The sequence below is a fragment of the Lipotes vexillifer genome, unplaced genomic scaffold, assembly GCF_000442215.2.
Source record: "Lipotes vexillifer unplaced genomic scaffold, Lipotes_vexillifer_v1.1 scaffold2094, whole genome shotgun sequence".
Taxonomy (NCBI): domain Eukaryota; kingdom Metazoa; phylum Chordata; class Mammalia; order Artiodactyla; family Lipotidae; genus Lipotes; species Lipotes vexillifer.
The window spans coordinates 456194-472288 of record NW_006790887.1 but is presented as its reverse complement, the minus strand read 5'-3'; the positions used below and the strand labels follow the sequence as shown (position 1 = coordinate 472288).

Below are 16095 nucleotides of genomic sequence, written 5' to 3'. Positions count from 1 at the left end.
AAAAAAAAAAAAAAAAAAAAAAAAAAAAAGGCCACTGGGTCATACAGTTCAACCTCCACTTGACCACACCATATCAAGTGCTCAAACTCACTCCACAATTCTGTGCTTGAAAGCCTCCTGAAATAGTAATAATTATCCCATTACTAAACTTGCTGATGGCTAACCACTGAGAAGCAGTAGCAGAGACAATTAAATGAATTACAAATTACTGTTGGATTCTCTAAAAATAAAAATATTTTCATGTGATTATGTAATGCTGAAAGGAGAAACCAGAGCAGTCCCTGAAGAGGCTGAGGACAGCTAGTGGGTAATCAAGCAGGAACAGTGAGGCTTTAATAGACAATAAACAAAGTGAAAACTGACTGGAAAGATGCTGCCCACAAATAATGTCCCTGGAGCTTCCCCACATCTGTACTGAAGACTCCAGCAGGCCAGATACACAGGTTACAAGAGTAACTTCAGGTAAGTCTAAAGCTATCTCTGCAAACTTCTACCACGTGCCCTTTGTGGACCCTCAAGAGGAAGAAAGATGAGCTACCGGGGCAGGTGTGACCAGTGGCATCATCTGTATCCCAAAGAAGCAGTAACTGGGCTGCTAAAAGCAAACCTGGAACCTTTGGAACCTGAAACAAAAAGGCAGGAATGAGGCAAGCGGCCATCACTGAACTATATCAAAGCAACGGACGTGCAAACTGCAGCGAACAAGAAAACAAAGCGTAAGCGAGAAAAGCACAGCACACTGCTGCCCCCTCAAGACTGTGCTCCGGGGAACTCAACAGAAGACCTCCAACCTGAGCGACTATTACGATAACCCCGAGCATGGAGGAAACAAGCGCACACATGATGTGACAGCCCTGCGGCAGGCTCACCCAGACAGTGGGCACTGGCAGCCTGTGGGGAGCTCAGTCTCCGCCGCAAAGGCATTCAGGGCTACAGGAAGATTTGGGGGTTTTTTTAAGCAGAAAGCATAGGGACCAGCAGATGACCAGACCAGGAACGTGAATTAAATGCTCTTGTCCCAAGCCGCTCCTTACGTGGTGACACTATCAGTGCTGCAGCAACACTCACCTAACCGTTCACAGCTGTTTCACAGCACACTGGACCCAAGGCTGCGGGAACGAACCTGACTGCTTCCAAATACTCAGCAAACAAGACCCGATAGCAACAAGTTCTCTTTCCTATTTAATTAACATTCCTATCACCAGACGTGCAGAGTAACGGCAATTTTCAAAGTGGGAATGGTGAACGTGTGACCGTGACGCTCCCCTCGAAACATGTCCCCAGAAGAGGTTCATCTTCCACCTGCACCCTAAAGTGGAGCGACTTGCTCACAGCCGGGGCTGCACTAAACCCGACCGTCCCAGGACACTCAGACGTGTAAAGCCAAGGCTCCAATAAAGTGCCTCCTGGGACAGCAGCAAGTGTGGGCTGGGTGAGGCGTCTCTTCGTTTACCTGCTGTCCTGAGGGGCCACCGAGCCTGTTCTACCGAATGGCTCGTCCCACCCGCCAAGGAGAAATATCATCTCCAAGTCAGGGCACGGGCAGCTTGCTCCTGTGAGCTTCTCGCTTAGTAACAGAGGGACCACCTACCCCACCTACAGCAACATCGAAAGCAGACTTTCTGGTACTAGGGTTTTAGTCTGTGAAAGTAGGTTCTACAATGTGGTTCCCTAGCGTGTGGTGCGCCTACACCTTCTCCACACGCTCCGGGAGCTAAGACGGCGGGGCACACGGAAGCCCCTTTCCTTGTCTTCCCGGGTCCAGCTGTCTTCCAATACTTACATTCAACTTTGCAATGTCTTTTTTAACACCTTCTTCTAGCAGTTTCACACTGCTTAGTCCCAAAACAAACTCGAGTGGGGTAGTATAAATACAATCAAACCCTTGTTTAATATTCCTCTGGCTGGAATTCTAGTTATCAATGGTTATCGTGACAGATTATACTGATTGAAAAACGAAAGAAAACACCTTTACATTTGCCCACACCTGTATCGCTCCATGACTTTGCTATGCGTGTTATCTTTAAATGAACTGGCATCAAACATAACCTGGAAAACTACAACATATTCTGAAGAATGGAAAACTGGACAGCCGTTTCCTCGCTCACCAAAGAAATGTTCAATAAATTGCTAGTCATTATTCAACACTGATAGGAAAATTTTCATACGCACTCCAAATACACCAAAGAACACACGTAACTGAAGTCCAGCATCGGCCTTAGTGACCGGACACAGCAGGCATGAAAGGACTCTGGGAGCCCAGGCACAAAGTCACACACACACACACGCAGGAGGCCTCGCCCCACTCAGGAAAGAATGCACCAAACACATTTGCATTTATTTTCTTTTTTTTTTTTAAGCAAATGACAAAGACCCAGTTTACCAGCTTAACTTTTTAAACCTAAGCTTAACACGTTACATATTTAAACAATTGTCAAAACTTACTAAGTTGCCAGCATTCATGCACAACTAGAAAACATCCTCAATTTATATTAAACCAGAAATGTATTACCATTAATTCATTAATATCTTTCACTACTAAATACTGAAAAAACTTGAAATTACTTTGTGGAAGATGCGCCCTGGCGACGTTAACTTCACAGCAGCTGACACTACTTGGCTCATGTTTCAAACACAATGGAAAAGCAGGCCCGTGCTGGTGTTAGTGTACGGAAGAGTCACGGCCACCTTGGATTACGTTTAATAAAAAAAGCAAAGTGCATACAGAGATTTACAACAATTTTAAAGACAAAAAAAAAAATGGTCCTATCATGTGGTCCCAACAATAAACTCAAAAGTCTATGACAAGTAGGGCTCCAACGAGCTGTGTATAAATACTTTAGATTAAGTACAGTTACACTGAGAGTCGAGTTCATGTGAAATCTTCAAAAAAATTTTCCTGCCAATCCTCCCACGGCGCGCGCCAGAGGGGACGCTCTGCTGCGCACGTGCGGCGAGCTACTTGTTATCCAAGCGCAGCAGCTGCTCCTTACCATTTATCGTCAAGGACTTCAGCTGGCCGTCTTCTTCGACTTCCACTCTCTCTTGACCATTCTCGACAATCCTGGTGGGGCGGGGAGAATAAGAGGCATTTTACGATCTTGTTATCAAATAAGTAAACACGTATGTGAATATAAATGCATATTTTTACAGGACTTGCCATAGATATACGTGCAATTACTAATTTTGTGGCTGAAGCCGACCTGCTGAGGACAGACGTTTCTTAAAATCTGACACTGAACACGGGCACAGGCACTAGCAGTCAGAACGGTCACGGTTTCACTATGAATGGTTTCCATTTTACCATTCCAACACACTATTACCCATGAACATGGCTCTAAATAAGGGGGATGTCTAATATATAACACTGAGCAAAAATTCAGAAGGAAAAGCTCTAAATCGGAGATTAAGATTCTCATGGTACCAGACAGACTAACATACAACCCATATGTCACACACTGGAGGGTGTGCAAAGAAAATGCGGCACCAATGAAACACCACACCTACTTATTAGAAATATGAACTAGAGAAGATCACTGTACCTCTTTGTAGTGATTTTTCTGCCATTAACCACTTTAGTAGAAGTTGATATAGATTTGTAGTTGCCCATCCCACCGCCACCAAATGCCGTGGAAGAGAATGAAGTGAGGCCCCCGTGACCTAGTGAACCAAAGGAAGTGAATCCTGTAGGAAAACAGGAAAAGAAAGATTAGAGACTAGTATGTCCATTGCTGATTTAATGCACACATTTCCATCAGAGCCACAGGGCAGGAGGAACCCCCCCATTTCCAAAGGGCTCTGCTGGGCTTCCCTGCACCTCACCCTACTGAAGGGGAGCAGCTTGGTGCCGCGCATCTTACAGGAACGGGGCCAAGTTCCCGCCACAGATGGGCAAAGCCAACTTGCTTCTGACTTGCTCCTTGTAATTGTGACCACAGGGAATAAAAATCTGAATTATTAAAAAGCTGAAATAATGTTAGAAAGAATACCACCAAGAATTATCTGGAAAAGCATGGGTCTGCAGTTCACGGACTGATTCTCAATTACATGGTGATCGACTACGGACACTGACTCCCACAGCCACACCAAAGCAAGCCAACTTCGATGTTGAGACTGCTTGCTTGTTCAAAGAACTTTCCTACCTGTCCCACCCCAAAAGGCCCACGTCACAGCACACGCTGCACACTCCCTAACGACTCTCCTGAGGCTCCTTAAAGGTAAGGACCGCGTCCCACGCACATTTCTTAACTGAAGCACCGCTGTGGTATTTTTAAGCACCTCTGTTTACTCTCCCTCACGCCTGAGCACGCTACATGGCGTCTAACGAGAGGCTCTGCTGGACGGAAGTGCACCAACACGTGCCCTGTGTAATCAAGTCCAGCCGGCATCTGAGCCCTCGCAGGCGCACTGTGTGGGGGTGGCCTGTACAAGGAGCACCAAAGAGCGTTTAAACAAAAGTGAGCACCAGGAACACAGCAGCTCCTCTGTTAAGAGGAACTGGGTGAGCTTCAAAGAAAAGCTAAGATTACAATTCTTCAGGTGAAACACAGGGTTGCATCAGGCCATGTGCACGTGACTGCAGCTGGCGGACGGCCTCTACATCAACAGCTAAGCTCCGTGCGGCAGGGCGAACACAAGTGACCACGCCTCACCTGGGGACTCAGCTTGGTTCTGGTCACACAGAGACCTCATTAAAGCCCCACCTCCTGACCCCATCAACCTGGACTCTCCTAAGATACTGGAATTTTTTTTAACTGCTGAGGTTAGATAAAAAAGGATTTAGTGAGATTGTCTAAGCGGGTTATTTCACAGTTATTTATCTCAAAACACCTTACTCCTTTTAACCAGAAATTTCACTAAATGCTGGCCACCTTTAACAGTTAAGATCAGAAGTAGGTTTTCAAGTATAACATTCTTGGGAAGATTAGGAAAAAAATGCAGGTTACTAAGCACAGCTTCGTACACATAAAAAATACTGGCAAATCTACTAAGCTGTTCTACCAAAAGGCATACACATATTGCAAAGTGCCCTAACTAAAAGAGCACCACACTGATGTCCGATCAGACGTTTAGTACCTGTATCAAAAGAAGAAAATCCCCCTCCAAAAGAGGGAAATCCACTGAAAGTGGAGAATAACGACCCCGTGCCTCGGTTCCGGCTTCCGCGGGGGCCCCTTCGATTCCCAAAGAAGTCCTCAAACGGGTCTTCTAAAAACAAACAAAAGTGCTTTGTGAAATCCTGATTCAATTTTGCTTTTTCACAGGAGAGCTTCAATAAGGGTTAATGCCTTATGATACACTGTTCCATTAGGAACAAAAAACTTACCAAGAAATTACAACAATGTAGCGTATCTACGGAGCAGGCAGAAGTCCATCTAACCAGCAGTTTTACTTACTTGTTTAATGCAACTAAAGCTAGAATACATCGGGGATTTACAACAAACAAACAAAAAAACACAACACTATATATATAAATATAAAACTCAAGGTCATTAACCTGCACTACAGACTTGGACAGAGAGCTGTTTTAACATAGCTTTTTACTGAAAGTTCTGGTAGACACTGTCCCAGCTGACGCCATTTAAAAGGTTAGGATTTCACACCTAAGCAGTCGTACTGCATGGAGTCTGGGTTGCCTTCTCCAAAGTCATTCAGGAATAAAAACAAAAATGGATTTTTCTAACGTATTTACTTATAACGCAAGAGAGCGCTGTAGCAAAGTGAGGCAAAATTTAACAGCCGGTGATTCTGAGCCAAGTGCTAAGGAATCCCTTTGACTTTTCTGTAAGCCTGACATCTCAAAAAAATTTTAGGAAGGATTAGCTGAAGTCAAATCTGAATTAATGTTAATTGGCAGACACTACATTATACTTAAGTAGAAAATTACTAACGTGAATAGGCATATTACTACTGGAGATACCAAATGCTCCTGAAAATAAAAATAAGATTAGCCTTGACAGTTTAGGGGCTTTTTTTGGTTGTGATTATCAATCAGTGAGCACCTACTGAAAACACGAATTATACAAACTTTTAAAAAAATTCACTGAGGTTCTATGAAATTAATCAGCGCTACACTTTTTTTCCGAGGAAACGGGAATTCTTTAAGAAATGAAAACAAGGACTCCTGATGGATGAGTAAGCTAGAAATGCATGTTGGGGCAAGAGAAAAGCAACCCATGACACACAAACTACAGAATCAGCACGGCATATTTTTAAGACAAGGCAAGAGTGACCAAAGTTAATGCATTTGAGTAGTGAAATGTAAGAAATAAAAGTAAACAGAAAAACACACACACAGTGAGCACAAAACCAAGTAGAAATTGAGATTCATGGCGCACTCATGTTTACAGACAAATGTGACCTGAGCAGCGTGCCACACCCCCAGGGTAACTGGCAGGGACCTGAAAGGATGTGTGAGAGGTTACATGCGCGGTTGCTCTCAGACCCTGAGGAATGGCCAAAGGCCAGGCAAGGCCAAGGCAGCTTAAGGAATACTCAGAATGGGGGCGAGGAAAGGGGTGGCAAAACGACATGGCCGCACGCGCCTAGAGCCTGCGCGCTCTGCAACAAGAGCAGCCCCCGCTCGCCGCAGCTACAGAAAGCCTGTGCTCAGCAACGAAGACCCAAAAATAAATAAAAAATTTTTAAAAAGACAAAAAAAAAAAAAACCTACAAGGCCTCTCTTAAATAAGAGAGCTATGCAAAGTACACGAAAACAGGCCTGAAGAAGCAAACATTTAGAAAACCTGGTCACTGGTGGCCTGTTTAGAGACCAGAAAGAAGGAATGCTAGAGAGAGAAGGAGTGAACATGGGCACAGAGACCAGGTCCACCGCCCCAGAGGGGCCCCGAGCCCCACGCAGCACTGGGCAGGGGCCGCTGCTGTGAACAAGAAAGCCCCAGGGCCTGTTGGTCTTGCGCTTAATTCCCACGTTCCACAGTAAACGCCACCATTTTCAAACACAATTTTAAGAAATTCATTTACCAGCTACCTTGTGAACAGGGCTTACAGTCCCATTATTACCATATTTAGAAGTGTAAGTAGAAAAATGGACCATAAACTTTATCTAGAGCTGGAGACATTCTGTAAATTTCTTCAGAGACTTCATCCTGTTCAAATAAAATACAAGCGTTCTATTTACTAAGACACCTTTTACCTTATTATCATGGCCTACACACCTACAGTGACACATTCTCTATAGATCCGAGCTACAAGACGGCAGATAATTAACATTCTTATGTTACAACCACCCACGTTAAGGCACACAAACGTAATGTAACAAGTACAGTTTAAACTCACAGCGCAGTAATTTTCTCTTTCAAGCAGTAGCTGTTAAGAAGAATCTACAGGACCAGCTTTAGATTTTCACTATCCATATACGAGTTCCTAAACGATGTGCTGCTCTGCATATGCTCTAAACTTTTTACACTGAATCATGTTGTTTGTGTCCTGCAATGTTCCTTTTATTACTGCTATAACAATTAGTTATGTTACGAGTTAAGGTTCATACAGCAACTAAATCTTTAAAGGTTGTTCACAAGGCTTTTGAGACCAACTTAAACCAGTGTCCATGTGATACCAGCACTGAACAGACGGTTTTAATTTGTTTACATGAAGCTAAATTAAGCCCTTTTTTCATAATTAAAAATCACCTTCTTCAGAAGCCACATCAGTAGATGGCTGAGTAGGTATGTTGTAAGAATAAGGCCAGCTAGCTTCTCAGTTACATTTTCTTGTACTTTTGTATTTTTATTTTTAAAATCTTTTATCTTGCGTATTTTTCTATTATACATCCTAAATATGACTTTCTACAATACAAGTAGTCACCGTATTTTAACGTGTAATTTCAGATATTACAGTTAACCCTAAAAATGAAAAGTCTCATTTGTAACAGTCATGGTGACACCAAAAAACACATTAAAAAAAAAAAGTGTCATGATGTGTTGTTAACAGGTGCCACTGTGAGATCAGGCAAATCCTTATTAAGAGCGTCCCATCACTGGCTGCTGCTGGTTTGGGGAGTACTGGACCATGAGCTTTTACCATCTTCAGCTCCCAAGCTAAATACAATTTTTAAAGACCCTTCAATCCAGCAATTCAATTCTACTTCAGGGAAATCAACTCATCAAACATGGAAACAACTTTAGTCCAAAGCATTTATAGTGAAAACTGAAACTTACCTAATTTTCCAAAAGAGTAAATGAATGGAGAACATGTTAAATGCAAGTATTTGAATGGTCATCAAGTTTACGCTTTAGAAAAAGGCAGAAGAGAACATACATATATATATATATATATATATATACATACATCGCAGCTATAATATCTGAAAAATGTTGACAGTGGACTTTCAATTGGTGCTAAGACAAAGGTTGATTCCCCCCCCCTCCTTTTTATCTCATTTATGTTTTCCAATTTCTTACGTTGAGTCTGTTATGTTATTATTTTTGAGGTTAAAAGGGGCAAATACTGCATTTGCTTCAGAAATAAGTTTTAATAAGACATGTCAACATAACCAAATATTCTACCAAGTACTTTTTTACTTTCACTCCCCCAGGGATACAGAACCACACAGCCAGCCGAGGTGCCTGGTGGGCAAAAGGAATATGGACCAGGTGGAAGAAGGAGGTAGCTCCAAAGAGCAACTGCGACCACAGGCCCTGTTACAGAAACAAGGGTTGGAACTGCTGGGTGTATTTCCTCCTTACTTCGTTATGAATACTCTGTGCGTACATGTTATTCATAAATACTAAGCACAGCTTTATCTTCTTGCCTCTTTTACCCCCTTATCACATCACATCACATCAAATGCAGGCTTTGTATCACAGTGTTTCAGCTATGGGACAACAAGGAGAAAGGTCAGTTCAAGGACCTCAGCTATTTGGGAGAAAGGTTAGCGCATTCTCGATTACATGCAGGACAGCCATCGCGTTAGGCACGATTATGATCTTGCTATTGTCTCTATTTGGAGATTAAGCATGGTTTAAGGAGGTAACGAGTGTGGGTGCCGTGCTGGGAAGGAGTGGACAGCTTCTGTGTGTCAACCTGAAGGGGCCACAGCACCCAGCTATTGGGCCCGTCTCCGAGGGTGTGCCCGGGTGAGATGACCGTTCACATCAGTAGGCTGAGTAGAGCAGACTGGCCTCCCCAATGTGGGCAGGCCCCATCCCAACAGCTAAAGGGCTGAATAGACCAAAAGGCCAACCCTCCCCTCCACCCCGCCCCGCCGCCAAACACAAGAGAATTCTCCTGCCTGATGGCTTCTGAACCGGAACACTGATGGCACTTCTAGCCTGATGGAGTCAAAGTGGGACATCTGCTCTGCAGATTTTGAAAGGGTCCATCTTCATGATCAAATGAGCCAATTCCTTATACTAAATTTTTCTTCAGAGAGAGATACAGAGATACACACCCTGTTGGATCTGTCTCTCTGGACAACCTAAATACATTTCTAGAAGACTTCCTAAATTCTGTATCCTTGGTCATTTTAGAAGGGTCTTTAGCCCGTAACAATGCTGTGCTGTGAGATAGAAATATTACAGCAAACAGGCACATGCCTATCCTAGGATTTAACTCTTTCTTTTCAGTGTCTCAGGCATCCTGGATCAAACACACCTCTACAACTTGGTAAGATCCTGCTCTTCTCTCAGAAGTACTGAATGCAATCCGTGAAGGTGATATTTGCAAAACTAAACTGATCAACACCCTAAGTAACGATGTCAAACTTACGACAAGAAGTACACTGCACTGAATGCTGTGAAAAAATTAAGCGCAAAACGGGACAAATGTTTACACGCATACATAAACAGAGAAAGACTTAAGGAAAAAACTAAGTGCAAAGACGTTTAGAGACATACATTTTCTTAAATTTTACCAAAATTCAGTATCTGACAGAACAGTAACCACACCACAATGGTTGGCTGAAACCAACTCAAGCCAAATACTGAAATCCACACCAAACGCCAACAGACGCAAAGCCAAGTGCCATGATTACGAGCACTCTTCCCTCTGTCCCGAAGGAAACATTTCAGTGAACACAAAACCCAAGCGAGGGAGAGGCCTGCGTTGGTGACTTAGGGCAGCAGCCGGTCCCTCCCTTATGGCCACACACCATCAAGTTCCCAGGCACACAGAAAAAACTGCACAAAAAAGGATAATGCCATAAACTCCAAAAAAGCATCCTGGGCATTTCAAACAAAGGAAAATCACACTGTACTACAGTTTCAAAGCTCAACTACAGCAACCCTTAGGAAAGGGGAAACACTTGAAATTCAAAGGCCATGGGGAGCAGACAGATTTCAACGTGATAATCTCCCAGCTAATCCCAACACCACAAACAAAAACCAAAACACTCCTTTCACGACAACTCCAAGTTTTAAAATGTTTTTTTCTCACATATTCAGAAGTAGAAAATAACGTATTTGAAAAGAATCTGAAACAGAAACGGGAACAAATCAGAAACACAGCCATAGCATGACACAAGACTGGAACCCTGGGGAGGATGGGTTTGCGACACTTCTCCGTGGCTGAACCAGCATCTGGGTGGTGCCTGGCACTAAACAGTAAGCAGATAATAAATATATGCCAAATGAACATCATACTTTCAACTTTGCATACAACTATTTTGTTACAAAATGCAATTTCTAGTTTCATCACAGGTCTCGTAGGAGCACTGTATTTTCTAATGATTACAAAAATCTGTCCAAGCCAAGGATCCCAAATACACACACTGGACCCAAACCATCCTATTTCAGACGCCAGCAGAGGTCTGGGGCTCCCTGAGACTCTCTGTCCCTCACAGAAGGAGTCTGTGAGGGTCAGCATGTGGCCCGTCTCACCAGGGTCCCTTCTCTCTCTTGGTGCCACGCGTCCCCTCACAAACCACTAGGGAGCCACCCGCCCAGCACTCTGCCCTCGCCCTGCACCTGAGGCCGGGGGAGCACAACTCCAGGAGGAAGAGAAGGTGAGCAGGCCCTACACGGACTCGGGGAGCTCTGCCCTGGGTGGCACCGGGAGCTCCATTAAACCCTCAAAATCAACTCGTGGCACGTGCTGGCTTCCCCGGGGGAGATGATCCGAACCTCAGGGCTGCTGCTCTTGTGGCCCAGAAAACCACCGAGCATGACCTTTTCAGGAAACCCTTTCCCCTCCCGCTGGGGATGGGCTGGGGTCTGGCTCAGAGGAACCCGAGGCCTGCCGGCACGGCACCCACCCTCACCCAACTATCTTCGAACGCCTGCTGCCCGTTCCGACAGAAGACTTCCCAAACACGGACAGAGCCACCCTCCTGTCCTCCTGGCCACAGCACCCCTCCCCCAGCGTGGGGGACCAGGGGCTTCGTAGTCGTTTTAAGTCTCGTGCAAAGTGTTTTTCTTTTAACTCCTTTAGCAGGAAACTTCACACGCTGTCTGGTGTGGACCTGAAGCCTTACTCCTTGCCGCCTTTCCAATTCCACGCGTGCAGGTCTGTGCAGGCGGAGCCTGGGTGCACGGGACGGGGGCACGCTGGCCACCGGGTCTCAGGCCCACCCGGGGGGTCACCACCCGGGCCCTGCCTCTCCCAAGGGCCTCTCCCACCGCCGCAGCTGAGCTCTCCCACGTCCAGCTCCTCTCGGTGCGCCTGACTTCAAAGGCTTCCCCTCTCAAAATGTGCTGCTCCTAAACCGCAGGACAAGTCTTCACACGTTATAAGGCCAACGGGGCCCCCTTGATGCGGCCTTCCTAACCCCAGGCCAGTGACTGTGACATCACGTGGGAAGTAGGGCTTCTGCAGTCGATCCAGTTACAAGCTCTCTCGGGTGGCCCTGATCCCATGTCACTAGTGTCCCTATAAAAAGGGACATTTGGACACGCAGAGGGAACACGATGTGAAGACACAAAAAGGGCCATCTGAGGCCACCAGAAGCTGGAAGAGGCCTGGGGAGGGACCCAGCCAGGCGCACCCTGTCTCAGGCTCCAACCTCGGGGTCTGCTGTTCCCGCCGCTTGGACACTAGCACAGGTGCTGCCTCGGGCTGTGACACAGCTTCCCCGTGGAGGGTGGCCTGCAGGGCGTCCCAGGCCCCCGTGCGTCTCCACTCACCTCCACAACGGCTGCGGGGAGCTGCCCAAGAACCGTCAGGCACTAGCAGCAGGAAGTCTTTATTCCAGACACACTGTGGGCAGGGAGTCAGGCCCCTGCTCACCGCACAGCCCACCGGGGCAGGAGCAGGGCCTCAAGCTCGGGCCCGCGTCCTCACACCCCTCAGGCCCCCCGGGGCCATCCTCACTGGAGGTGACCTCCGGGCCCTTGCTGGGGAGCCCGCCCCGCCCCGCCCGCTGGCCTCCACCACCACCTCCTCCCCAGGCTCCAGCTCCTCGCCAGCCGCCTCCGCGACCCTGGAGGAGGACAAAACGACCGGCTCATGATCCCCCACACCTGGCTGCGCCCCTCCCTCTGCAGCCCCGCCTGCCTGCGCTGCACCCACGCCCCCTCCTCTCCCCTCCTTGGCCGGGTGCCCACGCAGGACCCGCGCCCACACGGATGGGACACGAGCGAAGTGAACTCGCTCTCGCTCGGGAAGAGGCTTTCGGTTTCAGAGCCTGGTTCTGGCTATCCAACCAGAGGGTACGAGTAGGAGAAATGCCTCCCAGACAGCATTTCCTGCTAGGCCCGTAATGGTCAAAGCTTTTCTACCTTAGAACATCAGTCTACCAAGTAACGGCATCCTTCAATAATAAACAAATGAAGGGATCGTCCTAATTCACATTAGTATAACCCCTACTCATTAATTTTTTTCCAATTAACATGCTCCTAGGGCTAGTTTTGTGCATGCGCTACATTCGGGAAAGTCAGCCTTGAAAGGTCGGCCTGCATCCCCCACTGCAGAGCCAGTCTTCAGTGTCTTAGAAATGGTGTCCCCTCCCTCTCTGGGAAGGTGTCTGTCAAGGAGGCTTGCGTCTATCTGCTGGCCTGCAGGCCCACGTGCTCTTCCCACCACGCGGCGCTCCTTGCGGCGCCCCGGGCCTCGACCTCCCACCAGCCCTGGTTCTTCAATGTCCTCCCCTCTCATCTGCCGAGTCTGAAGTCACAGGGCTTTACACTCCGACAAACGCAAAGCGACGCTCAGAACGTCTTTTAACAGGTTTTGAGCTACCCTTTTTGGCCTTTTTGGAAAACGGGAGCGGAAAAAAGTTGGTCGTGTGAAAAATTAAGATGAAAAAATAACACACTACTATAAATGGATGTTATAACCAGGTTGATTTGGATACCGAGAAACATCAGCTAAATCACTGCTAAAGCAGAAAACCCCCAACCCTACGTTCACTCGTATCTGCACTGAACATACCACCATCGGGCCGCACTGTCACTTCATACATGCAGTAGCCGTGGCACAGATTCTCTTCCTGTGTGTAAACCCTGAGAGCCTGAAAACGGAAGTCACCTAGAACACCTACAAGAATGGACTGGACGAGTTATCGGTGCCACACTAATCATGAGAAACATATGGGAAACGCCTAGTGCTACAACGTGAGCAACGCAGTATCTCAAACAGAGGGCCCGAGAGTCTAGATCTACAGGAAGACTAGGTCTCTCCTAAACTGGACTCTGAATCCAACGGAAGACATTTCCACCGTACGTCCTGCAATCTGTAACTCTTCTAAGCGAATTACATACGCACGTAAAGATTTCTTTCTATACACGAATCTCAATTTAGAAGGTGTGAAAATCAGTACTCACAATGGACGAAAACCACATGCTACTTAACTCACCCACGTCTGGTTATCATCTCTACCCCTTCTCCACTCTAGAAAGAGCAGCTCAAGGAAAATCATTTTTAATGAGAAAGCTTGGCCTGTCAGATTTTTCTCCCAAGCAAAACAAAACCTGGCTACTGTTCAAGCACTAAGGGACTCTTCCCTTGAGAAGCCCTGCAAGCGATGAAGCATGTGAGGCGCCAGCCACAGCCCCGGCAAGGGCAGCCTGCTCTGCCTTCTCTGCCACCCCCCTCACAGCTCGAGGTGGCAGAGACCGGGCCAATTTCACCCAGCACTGCCCTGCTCCCCCAAAATAACACATCTGGAGCTCGCTGAAGGTTGTAATGAGACACAAGGTAATTTTAAGACGGGAAAGATTATTAAAACTGTTTGTGTTTTCCTTACAGTAAGATATCTTACCAATATAAGGGAAAATTAATGAAGGACATAATTATGTTTCGTAGCATATTTATAGGCAGCCTTCCCAATACAGATTTCTGCTTACGGTAGCAGTAATGAATGCAAAAAATAAAGTCTTCAAAGAAGATGACACAGTCTCCTCCCCCATCCCACTGGAACACTCCCCTGCTTATTTAGCTTTTGTTGTTACATTTGTCCGTGAAAACGCTAATATACGCTAGTATACATACACACCTTTCCTCCATAAGCTACTTTCTTAAAGAGTAAAGCCATACAACAGTAAAAAATAAAGAAACGCAGAAACTAACACACCGCTGTAAAGCAATTTACTCCAATAAAGATGTTAAAACAAATAAATAAGGACAGTCTCTTTGACTCCCCATCTGAAATAAACCGAAGGACTGCGCCATGCAAAAGGCCCAACACCTACCAGACACGGTGGCGCCTCACTCCTCTTCGTGCCTGCGACGGGCAGGATCCACCGGTTCCTGTGTTAACTGCAGACAGAACTGCTGTTCTTGTCTCCCTCCTGAGGGGCTGCAGGTGGCGTTCAGTCTTCTCAACCAGGCTCCAGGCAATGAAGGGAGCAAACACAGGGTATGTCTCCCCCTCCAGGAGCCAAAGAAAACAGTGGCCTCAGCAGCACACGCTGAATGAACCCTGACCTCTCGAGTCGCCCAGCACACCAGACGTTCCCGACACCAGACCCTAACAACGAGCTCCCGACACTCTGCCTCTAGTCGGGCACCAGGACCAAGAGGTGCAGCAGATGGGAAACCCTCTCCTACAATGAAACAGCAGCTAGAGCAGGACGGTCTCCTTTGGCAAAGCTATTCTCTCAAAGACGAACATCTGTGACGCCTTGCTCTAGAGGTGTCCTTTCTTTCCAAAAACTGCAAACTCAATAGTCCTAACACCACAATTAGAAAAACAAAAACAAGTTTATAGATCAAATGTCTTCTGAACAATATCTGCCTCGATACTTAGTGTTTTTAACCAGACTATTACACAGCAAATTCACACCGAATTCACTGTCCGACCAGGAACAGCATTTCTGAGCCCCCAGTGTCCACACCCTTCCCACTGCAGAGGTAGTTCATCAGAGCCAAGGAAATGAGTACATTGAAGCCTTTATTACGGAAACACGCGAGGTGTAAAATTCAGAGAAGTGCTCTGAAGGGAGAAGGAAAAGGGGTTTAGTTAAACTCCTACACTGCTCAGACAGCAAGTTTAAGGACAAGCTACAACTGTGATGAAACAGAACGGGTATGTCTGTCTTTGTGAGTCACGGACACATTATGTAACCAACGACCCAGATGACGAACTTACCGAAGAAGTCGAATGAAAATGGGTCCCTTCCACCAAAAAATTCCCTGAAGACATCATCTGGGTTTCGGAATGTGAAGCCAAACTGAAACGGACCGTCGAAATGACTTCCACCTACAGGAGCAAGCACAGCTCTGTTATGGATTCCTGCTCGCAGCTGACACACAATCACTTGTCTACAGAACATTATATTTCAATATAAATCATGATCTAAAAAAGGAAAATGTTTCGTAAACCTGAGGCTCTCTCAAGCCCTACCGAGATCAAAACCACCTGAGCCCAGAGCTGGGAAATGTGCTTGGACGTCAGCGTTCCTGAGCTGCACACAGCACCCGAGGGCTGTCTCACCATCTCTAAATGTGTCATCAGCACACAATATTACACTAGTTTTATTCTTTGTTGTGAAACTTCATGTAAGCCAAGCACATAAACGTTCACTCATACGTGTGTACGGTCAGTTTGGAGCGTGAATGTCCAAATGCCCACTGTGGAGCCGGCAGGACAGAAGATCACTGCAGGAACTTTTCATCAAAAATGCACACGTCTAGGGCTTCCCTGGTGGCGCGGTGCTTGAGGGTCCGCCTGCCGATGCAGGAGACGCGGGTTCGTGCCCC

At 46.5% G+C, this 16095-nt stretch overlaps 1 protein-coding gene across 3 annotated transcripts in view; it reads right to left on the bottom strand.

Annotated features, from left to right (window-relative positions):
* DNAJB6 (DnaJ heat shock protein family (Hsp40) member B6) overlaps positions 1-16095 on the bottom strand; it is a 54237-nt gene that overhangs the window by 16483 nt on the left and 21659 nt on the right. Inside the window, exons 4-7 of one of the 3 annotated variants that reach the window (XM_007463982.1) lie at positions 15485-15595; positions 5077-5208; positions 3543-3684; positions 2994-3064 (exon numbers count right to left, since the gene is read on the bottom strand). In XM_007463982.1, coding sequence (XP_007464044.1) covers positions 2994-3064; positions 3543-3684; positions 5077-5208; positions 15485-15595 — 456 coding nt within the window. Of the gene's footprint in view, positions 1-2357; positions 3065-3542; positions 3685-5076; positions 5209-15484; positions 15596-16095 lie in introns of those variants that run through there. The other 2 variants (XM_007463984.1, XM_007463983.1) reach the window with 2 other exon arrangements.